The 17,385-nt window shown below is 62.6% G+C and overlaps 2 protein-coding genes across 5 annotated transcripts; both read right to left on the bottom strand.

Annotated features, from left to right (window-relative positions):
* Nucleotides 1-3,144: 3,144 nt before the first annotated feature.
* Nucleotides 3,145-8,590, bottom strand: LOC107079647 (RNA-binding protein MEX3B-like). Of its 2 annotated transcripts, XR_011183987.1 has the most exons (3): nucleotides 6,764-8,590; nucleotides 3,662-5,087; nucleotides 3,145-3,232 (listed from the first exon to the last, which is right to left on the bottom strand). XR_011183987.1 is itself a non-coding variant. In XM_069185997.1 (2 exons), exons 1-2 carry the CDS (start codon nucleotides 7,227-7,229, stop codon nucleotides 3,727-3,729), a joined length of 1,827 nt encoding a protein of 608 aa, XP_069042098.1. In that variant the 5' UTR covers nucleotides 7,230-8,589; the 3' UTR covers nucleotides 3,631-3,726. The 2 variants fall into 2 exon arrangements, 1 of the variants encoding a protein (XP_069042098.1); XM_069185997.1 differs by lacking the exon at nucleotides 3,145-3,232 and having other exon boundaries at nucleotides 3,631-5,087; nucleotides 6,764-8,589.
* Nucleotides 8,591-10,441: 1,851 nt separating this feature from the next.
* On the bottom strand, nucleotides 10,442-14,971 carry LOC102692918 (methyl-CpG-binding domain protein 3-like). Of its 3 annotated transcripts, none has more exons than XM_069186010.1 (7): nucleotides 14,275-14,971; nucleotides 13,114-13,273; nucleotides 12,689-12,826; nucleotides 12,492-12,582; nucleotides 12,233-12,410; nucleotides 11,989-12,135; nucleotides 10,442-10,532 (listed from the first exon to the last, which is right to left on the bottom strand). In XM_069186010.1, the coding sequence occupies exons 1-6, from the start codon at nucleotides 14,733-14,735 to the stop codon at nucleotides 11,994-11,996; spliced, it is 1,170 nt and encodes a 389-aa protein (XP_069042111.1). In that variant the 5' UTR covers nucleotides 14,736-14,971; the 3' UTR covers nucleotides 10,442-10,532; nucleotides 11,989-11,993. The 3 variants fall into 3 exon arrangements, with proteins under 3 accessions (XP_069042111.1, XP_069042112.1, XP_069042113.1); XM_069186011.1 differs by having other exon boundaries at nucleotides 14,317-14,969; XM_069186012.1 differs by having other exon boundaries at nucleotides 14,371-14,836.
* Nucleotides 14,972-17,385: the final 2,414 nt, after the last annotated feature.

The following is a 17,385-nucleotide window of genomic DNA, read 5'->3' as shown; positions in this document are numbered from 1 at the left end:
CAAGACATTAATGACTGCTCAAGTAAAATACATACCAAGTTCAAATGTTCACTGATGGCACCAAAATTCTGCACCGGTTCACCCTCATTTCCAGAAAATATTTGCAAACGTTCAATTTTCAAAACAAGACCAGTCTGAATTAGCATGTGGAAGAGGCAGAGACTGCACTGATGAGACTGCGGGGATGCACTGCCTACTGCACTGTGACAGATACTCTGGGATTAGAGAATCATTCTTCCCTAAATTCAGAAATCTAATCCCAGAGTTCCCACACCTGCCAGCATCAGAACAGGTCCCAAGCCTACTGGGAGAGGGAGGAGGGAACTCAGCTGAACTGGCAGCCCAGTATGTGATCTCCTGTCACAGCCTGAGGAACAGTGAGCCTGTCGCCCAGTAATGCTCCATCTACAGTATACGTAAATTTTATGTCTTTGTTGAAAATGTCTGTAGATTTTATTTTACTTTTATTTTTTGTTTCGTGTTAATTTTATTTTGTATCTGCTTTGGCAACGCTGACTGTACCCGTCAGTCATCAGTAAAGCACCTTGAATTGAATTGACTGCGGAGGGTGAAGAAGCAGGGAGAGAGGAGGAAGCACAGATCTGCGCTGGAGACAGACACCTCCACCAGGGGGAGACAGAGAGCCAACTCCAGGACAGGGGGCAGATCTCCAGCAGTCTTGTTTCCCAACACCTTCCTTGGCCCTCAGTCTTTCTTTCAATCCAGCGAAAAGCAAATAAACACGCCGGAGCCCATTTTAATGTAAAAAAACAAACAAAAACAAGTCTTTATTAAAGAAGCGTACAAAATAAAACTCTTGATACAATTCTCTCATTACCGTCGAGTCAGTTCAAATATATATAAGTACTTTGCCTTAACGTTAAAAGTCCATCCATTTAAAATAAAATTGTTCTTCAATATCTCATTCAATAAATTTTATGCGTTTGTTGCTCCTGGTAAAAATTGCCTACATTTTACAGAAAAGAAAAGTTTTTTTTCCCTACGTCATCATAAAGGGTCACATTACCATCGGGGACTGTCGTGTCTGAAGGGGTCAGTAATTAACAGCAAGCTTATGAGCTCCCAAACAAAGCAAAAATATATGAGCCACTGCCTGACAACTTAAAGACATGCAGATGCAAACAGAGCACAGCAGATATAAATCCTCTTCTTCGTCATCATCATGATGATGATGATGATGATGTCGCGTTTCCAGGGGCACAGAAGGTCGCTGAACCGAGAAGTCAGCTATTTACACAGGCAGGTCTGCAGAGAGGCACCGGCCCCACTACTGGACTGGACTGGACCAGGGCGCCCTTTTCTCAACAGCTGAAGCTGCGGCCCGGGCTGACAGAACGAAAGGAGGAGGGAGAGAGGAGCAGGAGCTCGGTCTCCGCAGGTTCGGAAGCAGCTCGGAGAAGGAGGAAAGGGACCAACGCGCACGGGATCTGCTCAGGCTGCCTCTGTCCGCACACGGTGCCCGCGAGCAGCAGCCTTCTCATTCGAGGTCTTCCTCTTCCACCAGCAGCTGAGCAGGCCCATGGGCGCCCACTGCCCCACAGGAAACTGGAGGGGTCACGCGGGGGGGGGGTCAGTCGGGACCCCAGGCGTGCGCACACGAGCGACGTCTCCAGCCAGGGCTCCTGCACTTGCGTCACTGGCCTGAAAGAGGGCGCCGCTGGGTAACACGTCTCGTAAAGGTGACGTTTCCACACTGGGCAGTGTGCCACAGCCCCCGCCCCACGTACCCCAGCACCGCTGCCGTGACTGGCACTGCTACAGGAAGTAGCCTCCGCCGAGAGCGCACCAGCAGCAGCTGCTCCTCGGCAGGACGCTGGGCTCTCCGAAAGCTGCGCGGCGAGCTGCAGTCGCCCACCGGCTCTGCCCCTCGGCTCCTTGGGCCGAGCCGGCGGGAGGACTGGGGCAGTCGAGGACGGGGGGTCACCCGACCTGCAGGGGTCACTAACAGGGGGAACAGGCCGTCCGCCCTGGGGTCGATCACGCCCACCCAGGAGCAGGTGTGTGCAGAACTGTGCCAGGCTGTTCTGGGGACCCACGACCGCCCCCTCCAAAAATTCTGTAACACGCTGGGACAGAGACCCACAAACCCAAGGGGCAAGACGGAAACCCCCCAACCCAGGAGGGCGTGTCGGAGCGAGGGGCAGACCGGGGGTCCTGCAGAGCGGGGACAGGGGAACGAGAGGAAGACAGCAGACGGGTCTTCCGGCTCCGACTGGAGGGCCCACCGGGAGAGCCCGGAGGGGGGGGGGGGCGCAGACTGCACGCTCGCTGTCCACTCCAGGGGCGCACTGCGGCCCCTGCCCCGAGCCCCCGCAGCAAGGGGAGGCTGCGGCCAGGGACTTTGGAAAACTGGGGCAAAGGCAGGTCATTCTCTTCCGCCAGCCATCGGGACAAGAAAATAAAACTCTATAAATAATTCTATTAAGAACCCCCCCCCCCCCCACACACACACACAAAGAGTCATTTCAGCACCGTGACAGGTTACTCCCTATCGCACCAGGTCTTGCCCTGCCACAACTAAATGAGCACGCGCCTGCACTGTGGGAGCCTGTCCCCGTGAGCGTATGCGTCAGGCCCTGCCCACGGCACGCGCTGCTCTGCTCTCCTGCTGGGTTTCTCACTCGCCAACGCAGCCCAGGCGCTGGGGACGTTCCTTTCCTTCAGGCCCTGTCCGCCCCGCCCTCCCCAGCGAGCGCCCACCCGAATCGGACCCGCCGATCCCGGGCACGGGGCTCTGCGCCGGCAGTGCTTTTCCACACAGCTGGTCACTGGGCTCCTCGCCTCCGACACTCGCCGCGGCAGAACACCCGTCAAGGCGGGCTCCTTCAACAACTGGTGCGCGAACGCGGCTGGTAGGCACCCGCGGGTGGCAAACATCAGGGCGCCACGGAGGTAATGGGGCGCTGGGGGGTGAGTGGGCAGTGGCTGGCCCTGTTTGCCAGTGAAAATGACACCGGGCCTGGTTCTGGAATCAGAGCTGTACTGCGTTTCAACTGGGACGCCCAACTTGCCACAGGCAGGGGCAGAGAGGAACCAGGCCACAAGAACGGGACCCCGGACAAGCACACCAGTACCGCCCCCAAGGGTAACAGGGCACTGACCGCCTAGAAGGACAGGGGGCAAGTCCAACCTCCCACCTGACCGCTCAAGGCTGCGAACCCCCAGCCAGCCCGCAGACCTCGTCCACCTTATTGTCTGCGTGCCGAGAGCCCTGCACCAGAGAAACACGTGAACAAGATAAAACTCTCGATTGAAAAAACAAAAAAAGACATTCACCCCCAACCCCTCCCCCCACCCGCCCCGAAACCTCGATTTTACAAAACTCGGCTTAAAAAAAAAGTGCATCAGACTGTTGCAGCTTGAATCGAATTAAAAAATACCTTAAAAAAAATCTCAATGCAATTCCCCGTTTGAAACACCGGCAGAGATCTGCTGCAAGAATAAAATCTCTATGTACAGGTCTATTTACACTGCAGCCGGACCGGCCTCTGGGCAGGAAGGCGTCACGCCAGCGCCTTCCCCCCGACCCCACAGCTGGGGATGAAACCGGTTCCATCGGATCAACAGCACAACCCCACCCCCCCCGCAACGACCACATGATTCACAGCGTCACTGTAATTATTACTGTTATTATTATTACTGGAATAGCTGCAGTCAGTATTATTGTCATGGCTATAGGGAGCTCTCCGGCCCGCTCCTGTCCCGTCAGGAGAAGATCCGGATGCACTGCGTGGCGGGGGTGTGGCACACCGGGCACTCGGGCTCCGGAGACTCGCAGATCTGCCCGGCGCAGTCCATGCAGAACAGGTTGTGGCCGCAGGGCACCAGCGCGGCCGTCACCTGGCTCTCGAAGCACAGGCAGCAGTCCCGGGCGGCGCCGGCGATGGAGCCCGGGCCCTTCGAGGGGCCCAGCGCCCCGCCGGGCCCGGCGCCGCCCCCCTCCGAGTCCGTGGGCGAGCCCCCCGGCAGGGAGGAGGCCGAGCAGGAGGAGTAGCCCGTGCTGCTGCCCCCAGTGCTGCTGCCGCCCGAGAAGGACGCGGCGCCGGCCTGCAGCCAGGAGAGGGCGCTCAGGGGGTCGCTCTGGGCGCGGCGGGCCAGCGGGTGCTCCGGGGGCGCCGGCTCCAGCGGCTGGGTGGGCGAGAGGCGGGGCGTCAGGGTGCTGCTGTTGCGCCGCTGCTGCCCGCCGGCGCCGTTCGCGAAGGGCGCCCAGATGTTGGCGGCGCCGAACTCGAACGCCAGCTCCTCCGCGGGCACGCCGGGCACGGGCTCGCCGGCGAAGGTGAAGCCGGCGCTGCCCGTGCTGAAGGGGCTGGTGGGGCTGCCGCTGCCCGAGAGGCCCCGCCCCCCCCCGCCGCCGCCCGGCCCGTCCGCCGAGCCGTTGAGGAACGCCGCGGGCACCACCGCCGCCGCCGCCGCCGCCGCCTTGCGGGAGCTCAGGCCGCCGGCGTGCCGGAGCGCGGCAGGGGGGGCCCCGGCGCCCGCCCGCGACCACAGCCCCGCCGCGGCGCCCAGCCCCAGCCCCAGCGCGCCCAGCCCGTCCAGGCTGACGTCGGTGCCGTTGCTGTGGAAGTCGTCGTCGCCCTGCAGGTCCAGGAAGGCGCCGGTGCGCAGCGTGATGTGCGTCTCGATCTCCTCGCGGGCCCGGTCCACGTTCTCCGGCATGCCGGTCACCTCGAACACCGGGTCCTTGTCGCGGCTGGGCGTCACGATGTAGGTGTGCGTCTGCTGCTGGATGCGCTTGATCGTGGCCCCCTTGGGCCCCACCACCAGGCCCACCATGCGGTACGGCACGCGCACCTGGATGGTGGTCTGGCCCGGCAGGCTGGGGGGGCCGGGGAGCCCCCCGCTGCCACCGCCGCCGCCGCCGCCGCCGCCGCTGGGGCCGGCCCCCGCCTTGGAGCGCGAGGCGCGGATCAGGGAGAAGTGCTCGGCGGCGGACAGGATCTCCCGCTTGGCCATCTCCACGTCCTCGCGGCGGCCCGTCACGATGAAGACGGGCTCCTCGCCGCGCATCGGCGTCTTGATGTAGGTGTTGGTCTTCGCCCGCAGGGCCTTGATCTTGCAGCCTGGGGGGGAGAGGGGTGAAGAACCTGCTTTAAGCCCAGTAACAAGGCAACAAAGCCCTTTGCAGCAGCCATGTCACCCTGCAGCTCCCAGCTGGCCGCCCACTGGAGCCCAGCAGGTGTGAGCCTGGCCAGTACCTGGAGGGGAGACTCCTGGGAAAGCTAAGGTTGCTGCTGGAAGAGGTGTCAGTGTGACCAGCAGGGGGCACTCACCCTGCAGTCTGTGTGGGTCCTAATGCCCCAGTATAGTGACGGGGACACTGTACTGTAAACAGGCGCCGTCCTTCAGATGCGACATTAAACAGGTCCTGACTCTTAAGAATCCCAGGGCGTCTCTCAAAAAGAGTAGGGGTGTTACCCCTGTGTCCTGGCCAAATTTCCCCCCTGGCCTCCTAAGAACCCCCATCTCTGAACTGGCTCCATCACTCTGCTCTCCTCCCCACTGAGAGCTGGTGTGTGGGGAGCGGACTGGTGCATCATCCAGGTGGGGCTGCACACTGGTGGGTGTGGAGGGGATCCCCATTACCTGTAAAGCGCTTTGAGTGGAGTGTCCCGAACAGCGCTATAGAAGTGTAATTGTTATTATTATTATAACAGCCAGACAAAACCAGCCACAGGGTTGGTACTCGTCTGACCTCAGGATAGAGATCTGTGTGCAGGGCTTCATAACTGCCCAGCACATTCTGTTCTTGAAATAAAAATTAAAGAGCAGCAACAAAGAAAAACCACAGGACTTTGGTTTCTGAAACCTAACACAGGGCCTCCTCAAGCACGGGGATGCAGGGTGCAGCTCGTCTGCTTTTTAGACGATCCTGACTATGGGGCTCCTGCCTGTGGGCACGGATAACGTTTGGTCCCTCTTGAAGAGCAGAACCGGGGCTCTGTGCACCGAGCCGCGCGCCTCCCAGCGCCGAGAACGGAACCGCTCGCGGCCCGGGCTTCCTGTCTCTTTAAAAGGGGGCGGGGCGAGCCGGCTGGCCAATGGGGCGCCGCGCCTGTGATGTCATCGAGGAAGGCAGAAAGCATGGCTTTTTCAAACAAAGGACAATGGCTGATGGCTGAGCCGCCGCAGCTCTGCTCAGAGGGACCTTCAAGTGCGCCGAGAGCAGCGACCGGGTCACCGCACGGGGCCTGAAGAACAGGTGACAGGGGCGGTGTGAGCGACCCGTCCGGGCTGCCCTGAGGAATGCGCGCTCCAGCGCCCTGCTCAGTGTGGGCACCGACTGCGGCACGCCGGGCCGCTCCATGACGGCTCTCGCCTCTTTCTACAGCGTTTTGACAAATGCTGTTCAGAAATCTTTGCAGCAGGGACCTGCACCCAAGAGCGGCCCCACGCGTGTCCGCGTCCTTTGTTCGGGACCACCGCAGACATGCCCAGACTCCTTGAGCACTACTGTCTGGCACGTCCACCCCACCCTCCCCCCAGCGCCCCCCGCCCTGACCCTGGACTCGCACCCGGGCCGCGCTGGTGGAAAAGGCGCCCGTCCGACTCTACCTTGCGTGTGCGCGCAGCCCCCCAAAACACACAGCCGCCGCCCCCCCACGTCCCGTCCACCGCGAGCCCAGCAGAGCCAGGACCCCTCGCGGTCCGGGCGCGGATGTCGCACAAAGACAGACCGGCTCCCCCCCGACACACCGCCCCCCGGTCGCGGCGCTGGCAGCCGGGAAGCTCAGCCTACCTTGTCGCCCCACGATCTCCGCCACATGCTCGGAGCTGGGCACGGGCACGCACTCCGTCATGTTGACGCTGCGCTTGCGGCTCCCGATCACGGCGGCGCCCGGGTCGCCCAGCATGGAGCCCCCGTCCAGGTGGAAGCCGGCGGGGCAGTAGATCTCGGTCGGGGGCGAGCAGGAGGGCGGGGAGCCCGGAGGCTCCAGGATCTGCAGGCCGGCGAACCCCACTCCCCCCGGGACGGGCTCCACCGCCGGCGCGGGGTCCAGGGCATCAGCCCGTCCTGCCCCGCCGCAGTCCAGCCGCTCCCCCGCCAGGAGCGACAGCTGGCCCAGGGCGAAGCGGAGGCTCTCCTGCGGCTCCCCGTCCTGGGACCCCGGCTCGGGGTCGGCGCCCAGGAGGATGCCGGCGTGCGGGCTGCCGACGCCCGTCTCAGTGTCCATGATGTCTGGGTGGAACAGGGAGCTGGGCATGTTCCCCGAGCGCCACCATAGGGCCGCCCAGCCCGCCCTCGGCCGACCGCTGGCTGCCGGCGCGGTCCCGGGCCGCGCGGGGGGGTGTCCGGGGCAGAAGGCGAGTCCTCGCGCCCGCTGGGCTCCCGCTCCGGTCTCGCTCGTCCTCTGGCCGCCGCGCGCTCACCCCCTCGCCCTCGCGCGCCCCATTGTTTCTCTCTTCCACGTGGCCGGCCGGCCGGGTCGCGGGGCTGCGCTCCCGAGGAAAGCCCGCTGGTCAGAGACACCCCGAGCTCCGGCGCCCCTTTGTCCTCGCGGGGCTCGGCCAGGTCCCTCGCGGAGGGGTGGGGTGAGGGGGGCGGCGGGTTCGGGAACGGCTGCCGCTGTTCTTGTCTTTCCCAGCGACAAGAACAGCGAAGTCTGCTTTGTCCTGCCTTCCCACTGCTCTCTTTAAAAAAAAATGTTCAGAAGCTTTTCTTTCACTCACTTCTCTCGCCCTCCCTCGGTCTCCGAGCTGAGGAAAGAGGGGTGCGGGTAATTTTTTGTGGGCGCTACAGGAAAGCGTGTGTTCTGGAAGGGACAGCTGGGTATGGGCTCGCTGAGTGTTGTTTCCCCGGACGGCTCTTCTTTCCGGCCTGTGTCTCTCTCTCTCTTTCACCTTCCTAACTGTGTCTCCACCTTTCCTTCTCTCACTCCGCGTCTCCCTCTCTCCGGGCTCCCGTCCGCCTCCTTTGTCTCGCCTGGCGCACCGCACGCCGCTCAGCCCGTCTCCCCGCACACGGCGGTGACGTCACCTTTGACACAACAATGGGTTCAAAGGCCACGCAACAGAGGCACGCTTGACAAGCGGCACGCACGACGTCGTCGCGGCGGCGGCGGCGGGGGGGGCGTGGCTGTGCGGACGCCAGACGTGCTGGGCGTGGCCTGTTGCTGGCTCGTTTTTTTGAAGCGGTGTCCGCGCGCTGCCCCGTGTACCCACTCAAATCACGCGCCCAGCATGCTGGAATATTTAGACGTGTATTCGCCGTCTGGAGGTCGAGTCACACACTGTAACATCACAGCTTTAACCAGAAAAGACACGGTAATCGCACGACACAAAGGACTGCATCAAATCCGAGCCCCGCTCTGTGATCTTGACGGGCGAAGCGCCGGAGCGGGGAGATGTCCGTGGGCGGGACACGCGAGCTGTCCTGCTTCTAGATCAGCTGCTGAACCCACTTCCACACCTGAGACACCCGGGTCTGGCAGGACAGGACGGCCAGACTGCGACCTCAGTATCCGCTGCCCTCCGATTGCAGTTCCTGTCGGCTCCCAGGAAATCTCGCACACTTGTCCTCAGGCTCGGTTAGCTGATTGTGGCCCAGAGGGACACAGCGCCACCCCTGGGTCCACCACCAGCGATAGCACCCAGCCCTGCGGTCCTGCCGCCATCGAACCGGATCAGGCTGCAAGGCGCTTCCGAGCGACCCGCTCTGAGCGCCGGTGTCTGAATCCATCGCAGCCCCTGCCGGCACTCGGGCTCCACGCTGACGCGAGGGGTCTCGCCTCCCTGTCCACCGGTATATACATCCCGGATCAGACCGCAGGCTTTGTCATCACAGCACGTGTCTGAATTCCTTAGTGAAAAAGGCGAAGCTGCACGATTTTACCACTGGATGTCTCCACCCTCTTAACCTGTCTGTTATCCTTCCAGTTGAGGATTTAAGATGAGATCACTTAAATATACATTTCTTACATTAGGAATTTGTCTTTTCGCAGACCCCAGCTTGCTCTCCATGAGACACACAGACAGGGAGAGAAGCTGGGGGTCAGAGCGCAGGGTCAGCCATTTATACAGTGCCCCTGGAGCAGTTGGGGTTAAGGGCCTTGCTCAGGGGCCCAACAGAGTAGGATTCCTCTGCCGGCTTGAACCGGCAACCTTCCAGCCACAGGCGCAGATCGTGAGCCCCAGCTCCGCCCGTATTTGAAGAGCGCGGGGTCCTGCACTCGAGTCCAGACAGCGGTGCCATCTGTGTGGAGTCCGCATGTCGTCTATGCGAGTCTCCCTCAAGCTGTCCTCCCTCCACCCAGAGGCAGAGCAGCAGTCTGGCTCGTCCCCCTCTTCCTCGCCTCTCCCCCCCAGTGAAGACGGGCACACGGGGGTCCCACCTCGCCAGACCATGACCTGGGTAAACTTAAACCCCGCGGGGCTCACAGCGGACAGGACAGACCCCTCTGGGCCACGGCAGCCACACCGAAATACTTTAATCTCCTCGTCCACCCGCAGGCAGAGACCGCCCGGAACGAGCCACAGACACAAGCAGGCCAGACAACAGTCGTTTATTTATAAAAGTTTGTATTTGGATTTTACAAAATGCTGGTATGGGACAGGAAGCGCGCGGCGCTGGGGCTCGTCCGCGGCAGCACGTCCTCGTCCCCGCGCCGGTCTCGGGGCGACCCCGCGCGCTGGAGGGGAACCCCGCTCGGGCGGCGGCTCCAGAGCGAGGCCCCCGGGCCGGGCTGCTCCGGCTCCGGAGTCCAGAGTGACCGGGAGTGCGAGAGCTTGTGCACGTCGTCACACACGCGTGTGTGCGCGTGCATGCATGCGTGTGTGCAGATGTGTGTGTGTGTGAGTGTGCGCACGTGTGTACAAGAGCGTGTACCCAACTACGTGGATGTGTGTGTGTCCGCGTGCGAGTGTGTGCACACTTGTACGAGTGTGTGCGTGTGTGTGTGTGTGTGTGTTTGTACGTGTGCAGCTGGTCAGGTGACACTGAACCCCAGAAGGCCGAGAGCAGCTGAACACTTCAGCCCCGGAACACAGGCTGAGGGGGTCGCCTTCCTGAGACCCCCCCTCGCCCGAGGGACCCCATAATATCGATGCCACCATGAAGCGCAATATCAAACAGCAGCGCCTTCGGTCGAGAGATCGCACCGATCCGATCTGCACCGGACTGGGGGCGGGGGGGGTGCCCCGATTATTGTGAGGGCCCCGAAGCCCCAGCAGCCCTGGTTCACACCCCAGCGGAAGTGTTGAGGGACACCCTGGGCAGCGGCTGGACCGGGCGGCCGGGGGCCACACGTTCTTCCCCTCTTCAGCCTCGCTCCGGCCAGCGCACGAAGAGTTAAAAACAGGTCCCCACACACCTGCGGCCCCCCGGCCCCGCGAGAGCCTCCTGCCCAGTGCGCCAGTCCGGGGCTGCGGGGGCAGGCCTGGGGGAGCTGTGTGTGTGTGTGGGGGGGGTTCATGTAGTCCGGGGCAGTGAGGGGGTAACAGGCCATCTGGGGCGGCGTGCTGGTCAGGCGTTGGGGAACCCCCGACTCCGAACTCCAGCACCCCTCGTCCTGGAGACAGACGACAGGGCAGGCAGGTCAGTACAGCAATCAGGGCTCCCCTTGTCTGTGTCCCACACTGCCTCTCTCTCTGTCTCTCTCAGCTCTACCCACTGTCCCACACTGCCTCTCTCTCTGTCTCTCTCAGCTCTACCCACTGTCCCACACTGCCTCTCTCTCTCAGCTCTACCCACTGTCCCACACTGCCTCTCTCTCTCAGCTCTACCCACTGTCCCACACTGCCTCTCTCTCTCTCAGCTCTACCCACTGTCCCACACTGCCTCTCTCTCTCTCAGCTCTACCCACTGTCCCACACTGCCTCCCTCTCTCTCTCAGCTCTACCCACTGTCCCACACTGCCTCCCTCTCTCTCTCAGCTCTACCCACTGTCCCACACTGCCTCCCTCTCTCTCTTTCAGCTCTACCCACTGTCCCACACTGCCTCTCTCTCTCTCTCTCTCAGCTCTACCCACTGTCCCACACTGCCTCCCTCTCTCTCTCAGCTCTACCCACTGTCCCACACTGCCTCCCTCTCTCTCTCAGCTCTACCCACTGTCCCACACCGCCTCTCTCTGTCTCTCTCAGCTCTACCCACTGTCTCACACTGCCTCTCTCTCTGTCTCTCTCAGCTCTACCCACTGTCCCACACTGCCTCTCTCTCTGTCTCTCTCAGCTCTACCCACTGTCCCACACTGCCTCTCTCTCTCAGCTCTACCCACTGTCCCACACTGCCTCTCTCTCTCAGCTCTACCCACTGTCCCACACTGCCTCTCTCTCTCTCAGCTCTACCCACTGTCCCACACTGCCTCTCTCTCTCAGCTCTACCCACTGTCCCACACTGCCTCTCTCTCTCAGCTCTACCCACTGTCCCACACTGCCTCTCTCTCTCAGCTCTACCCACTGTCCCACACTGCCTCTCTCTCTCTCTCTCTCAGCTCTACCCACTGTCCCACACTGCCTCCCTCTCTCTCTCTCTCGGCTCTACCCACTGTCCCACACTGCCTCCCTCTCTCTCTCTCTCGGCTCTACCCACTGTCCCACACTGCCTCCCTCTCTCTCTCTCTCGGCTCTACCCACTGTCCCACACTGCCTCCCTCTCTCTCTCAGCTCTACCCACTGTCCCACACTGCCTCCCTCTCTCAGCTCTACCCACTGTCCCACACTGCCTCCCTCTCTCTCTCTCTCTCTCAGCTCTACCCACTGTCCCACACTGCCTCCCTCTCTCGGCTCTACCCACTGTCCCACACTGCCTCCCTCTCTCTCTCTCAGCTCTACCCACTGTCCCACACTGCCTCCCTCTCTCTCTCTCTCGGCTCTACCCACTGTCCCACACTGCCTCTCTCTCTGTCTCTCTCAGCTCTACCCACTGTCCCACACTGCCTCTCTCTCTCAGCTCTACCCACTGTCCCACACTGCCTCTCTCTCTCAGCTCTACCCACTGTCCCTCCCTCCCTCTCTCGGTGCCTCACCTTCGCTATACCTCCTCCATGTCCTCGTTCTCCTCCTCCTTGAGCAGCTCTCCGTCGCCGGAGGCCTCCTCCACGTGGGCCAGCATGTCGGCCATCAGGGCCTCCTCCAGCTTCTTGCGCACGCTGTACACCAGCTCCTCCTGCTTCCTGCGCGGGGGACGGACAGACGGACAGACAGGGTGAGCGAGCGAGCCAGCACCGCCCGCCGGCCCCCCGGCCCCCCCGGCCCGCGCGCGGCCCGTACCGGATGTCCTCGTCCGTGACCATGAAGGCCTTGCACAGGGGCTGCGCCGTGTTCAGCCACACGCCCGGGTTCTTCTCCACCGCCACGGACAGCTGGCCCGTGATGGGCGCCGCGCTGGTGTGCAGGGCGCTGGCGATGGCCGACAGCAGCGTCTTGTCCGTGCAGCCCGGCCCCACGCCTGGCGGAGGAGAGAGAGAGAGAGGTCACGCCCTGCGCAGCGCCCCCCGCGCCCCCCCGCCACGCGTGTGCGCCCCCTCACCCTGCAGGCCCTTGGGCAGCTCCATGGTCTTGACCAGCTCCTCCGCGATGTCGAAGGCACTCAGGCCACTCAGCTTCTTCTCCCAGAACAGCTGCAGACACAGGGGTCAGGGGTCAGGGGTCAGGGGTGACGGAGCCAGCAGAGCTGCCTGCACCTGGCCCTGGGGGCTCAGACAGGGGACAGCAGGGGGGGCTCACCTGTCGGGGCTGGTCGATGGCTTTCTGGGGGTCGGTCTTCACCTTGTTGCTGGGGTGATTGGTCACTTTGGTGACCGGCTGCTTGAAGATGGAGGCCGTCTGTCTGACCGGCAGGGAGGTGTTCAGATCGGGCTTGCCCTGCTCGGCACACACGGGGGACACGCTCACGTCAGCACTGACACATCCTGTCCACACTCGGGGGGCGGGTGGAGCCAGCTCAGACACCCCGAGAACCCTCCCTTTACCTGGGTACCCCGAGCCCCCTCTCTGTCTCCTCCTGACCACCCCTCTCCCTTCACCTGACTCCCCCCCGAGACCCCCCCACTCTCTCTCCTCCTGACCCCCCCCTCCCTCTCCCTCCACCTGACTCCCCCCCGAGACCCTCTCTCTCTCTCTCTCCTCCTGACCCCCCCAGACCCCCTCACCTTGGCCTGGCTGCTGGTGTCGTAGCGCAGCCGCTGGCGGTTCTTGGTCAGTTTGCTCATCAGCATCTTCCCTGTGCGGAAGTCGAAGGAGCTGAGGTCCATGGAGTTGCCGAGGTAACGGGCCAGCTGGGGCTTGCTGCGGAACTTCTTCCCTGTGGGGCTGCGGGGCAGGGGGACACGTTACAGCGCCGCACCGCAGCTGGCAGCTCTCACACCCTCGCAGGCACAGACCGGCACAGACACACGGAGCGGGGCGCAGGGGTACGGCCACACGGGGGGACACCGACACACAGAGTGGGGTGCAGGGGTACGGCCACACAGGGGAGGACACTGACACACAGAGCAGGGTACAACCACACAGGGGGGACACAGCCACACGGGGGGGACACAGCCACACAGAGTGGGGTGCAGTCACACAGGGGGGACACAGCCACACAGAGCCGGGTACACCCACACAGGGGGGACACTGCCACACAGAGTGGGGCACAGTCACTCAGAGTGGGGCGCAGGGGTACAGTCACACAGGGGGGACACTGACACACAGAGTGGGGTACAGTCACTCAGAGGGGGGCACAGGGGTACAGTCACCCGGGGGGACGCAGCCTCTCCCCCCCCCAACAGGGCGCAGGGACCCCTGGGCTAACAACGGGACACAGGAAGGACGCAGCACAAGGAGGTTCGCCGGGGGGACCCCTGATCGCCACACCGGTCTGACAGCTGGGGTCCCCCTCCCTCCGCCGCGCGCGGTCACAGGGCCGAACCTGCCTCCCGCACCGCGCGCCTCGGTCGCGACAGGAACTCTTGTCACACGTGACAGCGCCGCGAGAACTCGGGCGAGCTTCTCTCGCGCAGGTTCCCCGGAGCCAGGCCGGCGCACACGCGCTCCCTCCCGGCGCGAGCCGCCTGCTCCCACCCGCGCGGCGAAGCTCCCGGACAGCAAACACGACCGCCCCCTCTTCCTCCTCCTCCTCCTCGGCGTTGCACACTCGCTTCCCGCACCGCGAGCCCCCCTTCCCCCGACTCGCCTCTTCCTCTCCCGTGCACGCGAAGAGGGAACCCCGATCCCCCGCGAGCCCCCCATACTTATCCCTGCAAACCCGTCCGCGTGATCTCCCCCCCTTCCTCCTCCTCGAGACTCCCCGGCCGCCCCTCGCTCAGTACCTAAAGTAATAGACATCGCTTTTCCCCGCCGACAACCCTGACCTCCGGGTCACCTCCTCCCTCCGCCAGCCCCGGGGGAGAGCCGCGCACTCCCACCTTTTCCGCTCCATGGCTTCTCCGGGGCCGGTCCGCCGGGCTGCGGGCGGGGGGGGCTGTTCGACTCCTCTTCTCTGCTCTGAAAGTTTCCACGCGGGCTGCTCTCGCGCTCTCCCTAGGACTCGGACTCGCACGGGGGACCGACACGCGCCCCACACGGCTCGCTCGCAGTCGCGCGCTCGGGCATCGAGTCGGAGCCGCTTCGCCTCTTTTGTTTTGCGACCGTTCCTCCCTCGCCCTCGCGCCGCAGATCCCTCCGCCGCCGCCGCCGCCGCCGGGCCGCAGCACTCCCCGCCGGCTGCCGAAGGGGCGGGCCGAGTCGGATCCATCCGCCAGGGCTTGTGACAGAAAGGGGAGACTGCCATGGTGACCAGAAAAAGCAGTTCCGTCTCGCCGAGCGAGTGAAAAGACGACACAATTGTGCTCCGACAGAAAAAGAAAACGCAGAAGACACTATCTGCATGAGAATGTAAACCTCATCTACACAGAGCGCACAGTAAAATGGAAATGTTCGACACTGAAAACCGGCCAAAACATTTCTTTGTCCGACTTAATCCGTAATTCCTAGCGAACTGTATCTGCAGTTTCTCAACAGGCGACACATATCGCAGGGGGTTTAAGACATTATACGGATCCCACTTTCAGATTAAATGTAGATAGATTGGATACAGGGCTTAAAGGACAAACACCTGTCCTGAAATGAAGCGGAAAAAAACAAACAACTTTCTCGTTAACGTGGAGGATTAGAAGCCGCCGGGTGCTCGTGGGTTCCCGCGGGTCTGACAGCGGCTCCGGTCCCGGCGAGAGCGCCGCACGAGCCCCGGCGAGCGCGTTCGTCCGACCGCAGCGCGCGCCCCACGGAGCCGCACGAGCGGTCCCGGGAGCGACACGGGCTGCGCGCGCGCGGCGGAGGGGGCGAAGCGGAAAATCCTGCTTCCAGCCGGCATCCAGGGGGTGACGGGGTCTGCCGGGCGGGGGCTCGTATCGCCAACAGGGGTGGGTTCGCTGTCGGCATCCGGAACATGAACGGCTCAGCCCGGTCCGGCTCGGACGGGAGCCGAACGGGAGCCGGCCCGCGGTAAGGATACTCACTCTCTGCCGTCCATCTCGCCTGCTGTCTCCGGCCCTGCGCGCCGCCGTGTGTGCGCCTCCGCAGCGCGTGTGTAAATAAATCTCTCTCTCCCCCCCCCCCGCCGAGACACCGAGCGCGGCATCGTCACCGGAGCGCCTCTCGAACCCGCCCGCGGGGGGGGCGGATAAAAACGGGCTGTCTTTCCCTGAGGGGCTTTATCGCACAGAAGGGCTTCAGAAGGCCGAGGCAGCGGCTCCACCTGCTCGGTGGGCCCGCTTGTTCCAGACTCCCACCACCCTCGGTGTAGAGAGACGAGCCCTGTTCCGTTTTACAGCCACCTGCCCGGAGTTTCCACTGGTGTCCCTCTGTGGGAGCTGAGCAGAGGAGTCCGCTGGCGGGACAGGAGACCAGGGCAGCAGTGTCCTTCTGCGCTGTGCTGACCAGGACCGTCCAGCCCCCAGCGATGAAGCTCCAGATTCCCGCCTGCATCCTGAGAGCTGCTGGCCAGGATTGGCTTGTTGCCTGGACTCTCCCACATCTGGAAGTCAGAGTCCTGGGAAACAGGGCTGTGCCCCTGAAAACTGGGGAGACACCTGACCCCCCAGCACACCTGGGGAGACACCTGCACCTCCCTCCAGAGCACCTGGGGAGACACCTGCTCCTGTCCCTAGCGCTCTTGGGGAGACACTTCTGAAGCCGCTAGCAGGTGAGAGGCGCACACTGGTGAAGAAGGAGTGACTGAACTGGTCTGGGTGGCCTCCTGTTCCAGTACCCAGCCCCTGCAGGGCGTTGAGCTCCTGTACGTCTCACCCTAGCAGAGCCTGAACCCGGGTCCCAGTGAGGATCAGGAGGAACACGCAGGTATACCACTGTCCTCAGGGCTCGGGGTGTTCAAGAGACCTCACATCGTGCTGGGCTGTGACCCCAAAAGGCCCTTCCTGTAGAGCAGGAATCTCCAGCCCTGTGTCCAGTAGGTCTCCCAGGACACCCAGAGCCGTCCGAGACTTGGACCGATTTCACGGATCACCGAGCCAGGCAGGATCGACCCGGACAAAAAGACGAGTCTCCGCCTGCCGTCCTCCTGCCCCTCAGCGTGTCCGAGAGGAGCAGTGACGCCTGCCTGCGCTCCTAAGCCCCCCCATAGGGCACAGGCAGGACAGGCTGACCTCTGACTCCCATCACATACCGTACCTCACTCCGGTAATCAACTGCACCCCCACACCGCCCTCCCCCTACAGGAGCAGCAGCCCTGCGAAGGCAAAGCTGACCAGCAGCGCTAGGGAAAGGGGTACTTGAGCCGAAAGCCCAGCCTGCAGTCCTCTTACCTCTGCGTCAGGACCTGTTTTATGTCTCATGTGAACAACTGCGCCTGTTTATAGTACACTGTCCCCATCACTATACTGGGGCATTAGGACCCACACAGACTGCAGGGTTAGCGCCCCCTACTGGTCCCACTAACGCCTCTTCCAGTAGCAGCCTTAGCTTTCCCAGGAGTCTCCCCTCCAGGTACTGGCCAGGCTCACACTGCTGGGCTCCAGTGGGTGAGCGAGCTGTAACAGACACCAGCTGATGCTGCTGCAGCTGGTGACGCAAGAGCCAGGAGCAGTGGGACAGGGAGGAGGTGAAGAGAAACGGACAGACTTTCTCTGGCCTACAGGGGAGGACAAGACAGCTTCACTGCTGGTCTATAGCCCGACCCCGAGCAAGGGGCACCAGTCCCCTACTGTTGCTCCCAGTCCAGCTTTCACTGCTCCCAACACCCCCAGGTCTAAAAGCACAGAGCTCTGAGGCAGCAGATATGTTTCCAATACGCACTCATGTAGTTTCACAGACACTCCCATTCGCATTTAACTTGAGGAAAAAGAGGTTTAATGCCTTCGTCCCACCAGCTCTAAGTCTTACAAGTAAAGCAGCAGCAGACTGGGCTCATGCAGGAAAAGCAC

The sequence above is a fragment of the Lepisosteus oculatus genome, chromosome 29, assembly GCF_040954835.1.
Source record: "Lepisosteus oculatus isolate fLepOcu1 chromosome 29, fLepOcu1.hap2, whole genome shotgun sequence".
Taxonomy (NCBI): Eukaryota; Metazoa; Chordata; class Actinopteri; order Semionotiformes; family Lepisosteidae; genus Lepisosteus; species Lepisosteus oculatus.
The sequence above is the reverse complement of the archived record's forward strand: the minus strand, read 5'-3'. Positions and strand labels throughout refer to the sequence as shown.

Bases quoted from the DNA above. Each gene is read 5' to 3' on its own strand.
- LOC107079647 (XM_069185997.1), bottom strand. From the start codon at position 7,229: ATGCCCAGCTCCCTGTTCCACCCAGACATCATGGACACTGAGACGGGC. The intron at 5,088-6,763 runs GTAGGCTGAGCT...TCTCCCCCCCAG, and splicing joins GGAGATCGTGGGGCGACAAG to GCTGCAAGATCAAGGCCCTG.
- LOC102692918 (XM_069186010.1), bottom strand. From the start codon at position 14,735: ATGGCAGTCTCCCCTTTCTGTCACAAGCCCTGGCGGATGGATCCGACT. The intron at 13,274-14,274 runs GTACTGAGCGAG...CCTGCCCCGCAG, and splicing joins AGCGATGTCTATTACTTTAG to CCCCACAGGGAAGAAGTTCC. The intron at 12,827-13,113 runs GTGAGGGGGTCT...TGTGCCGAGCAG, and splicing joins ACACCAGCAGCCAGGCCAAG to GGCAAGCCCGATCTGAACAC.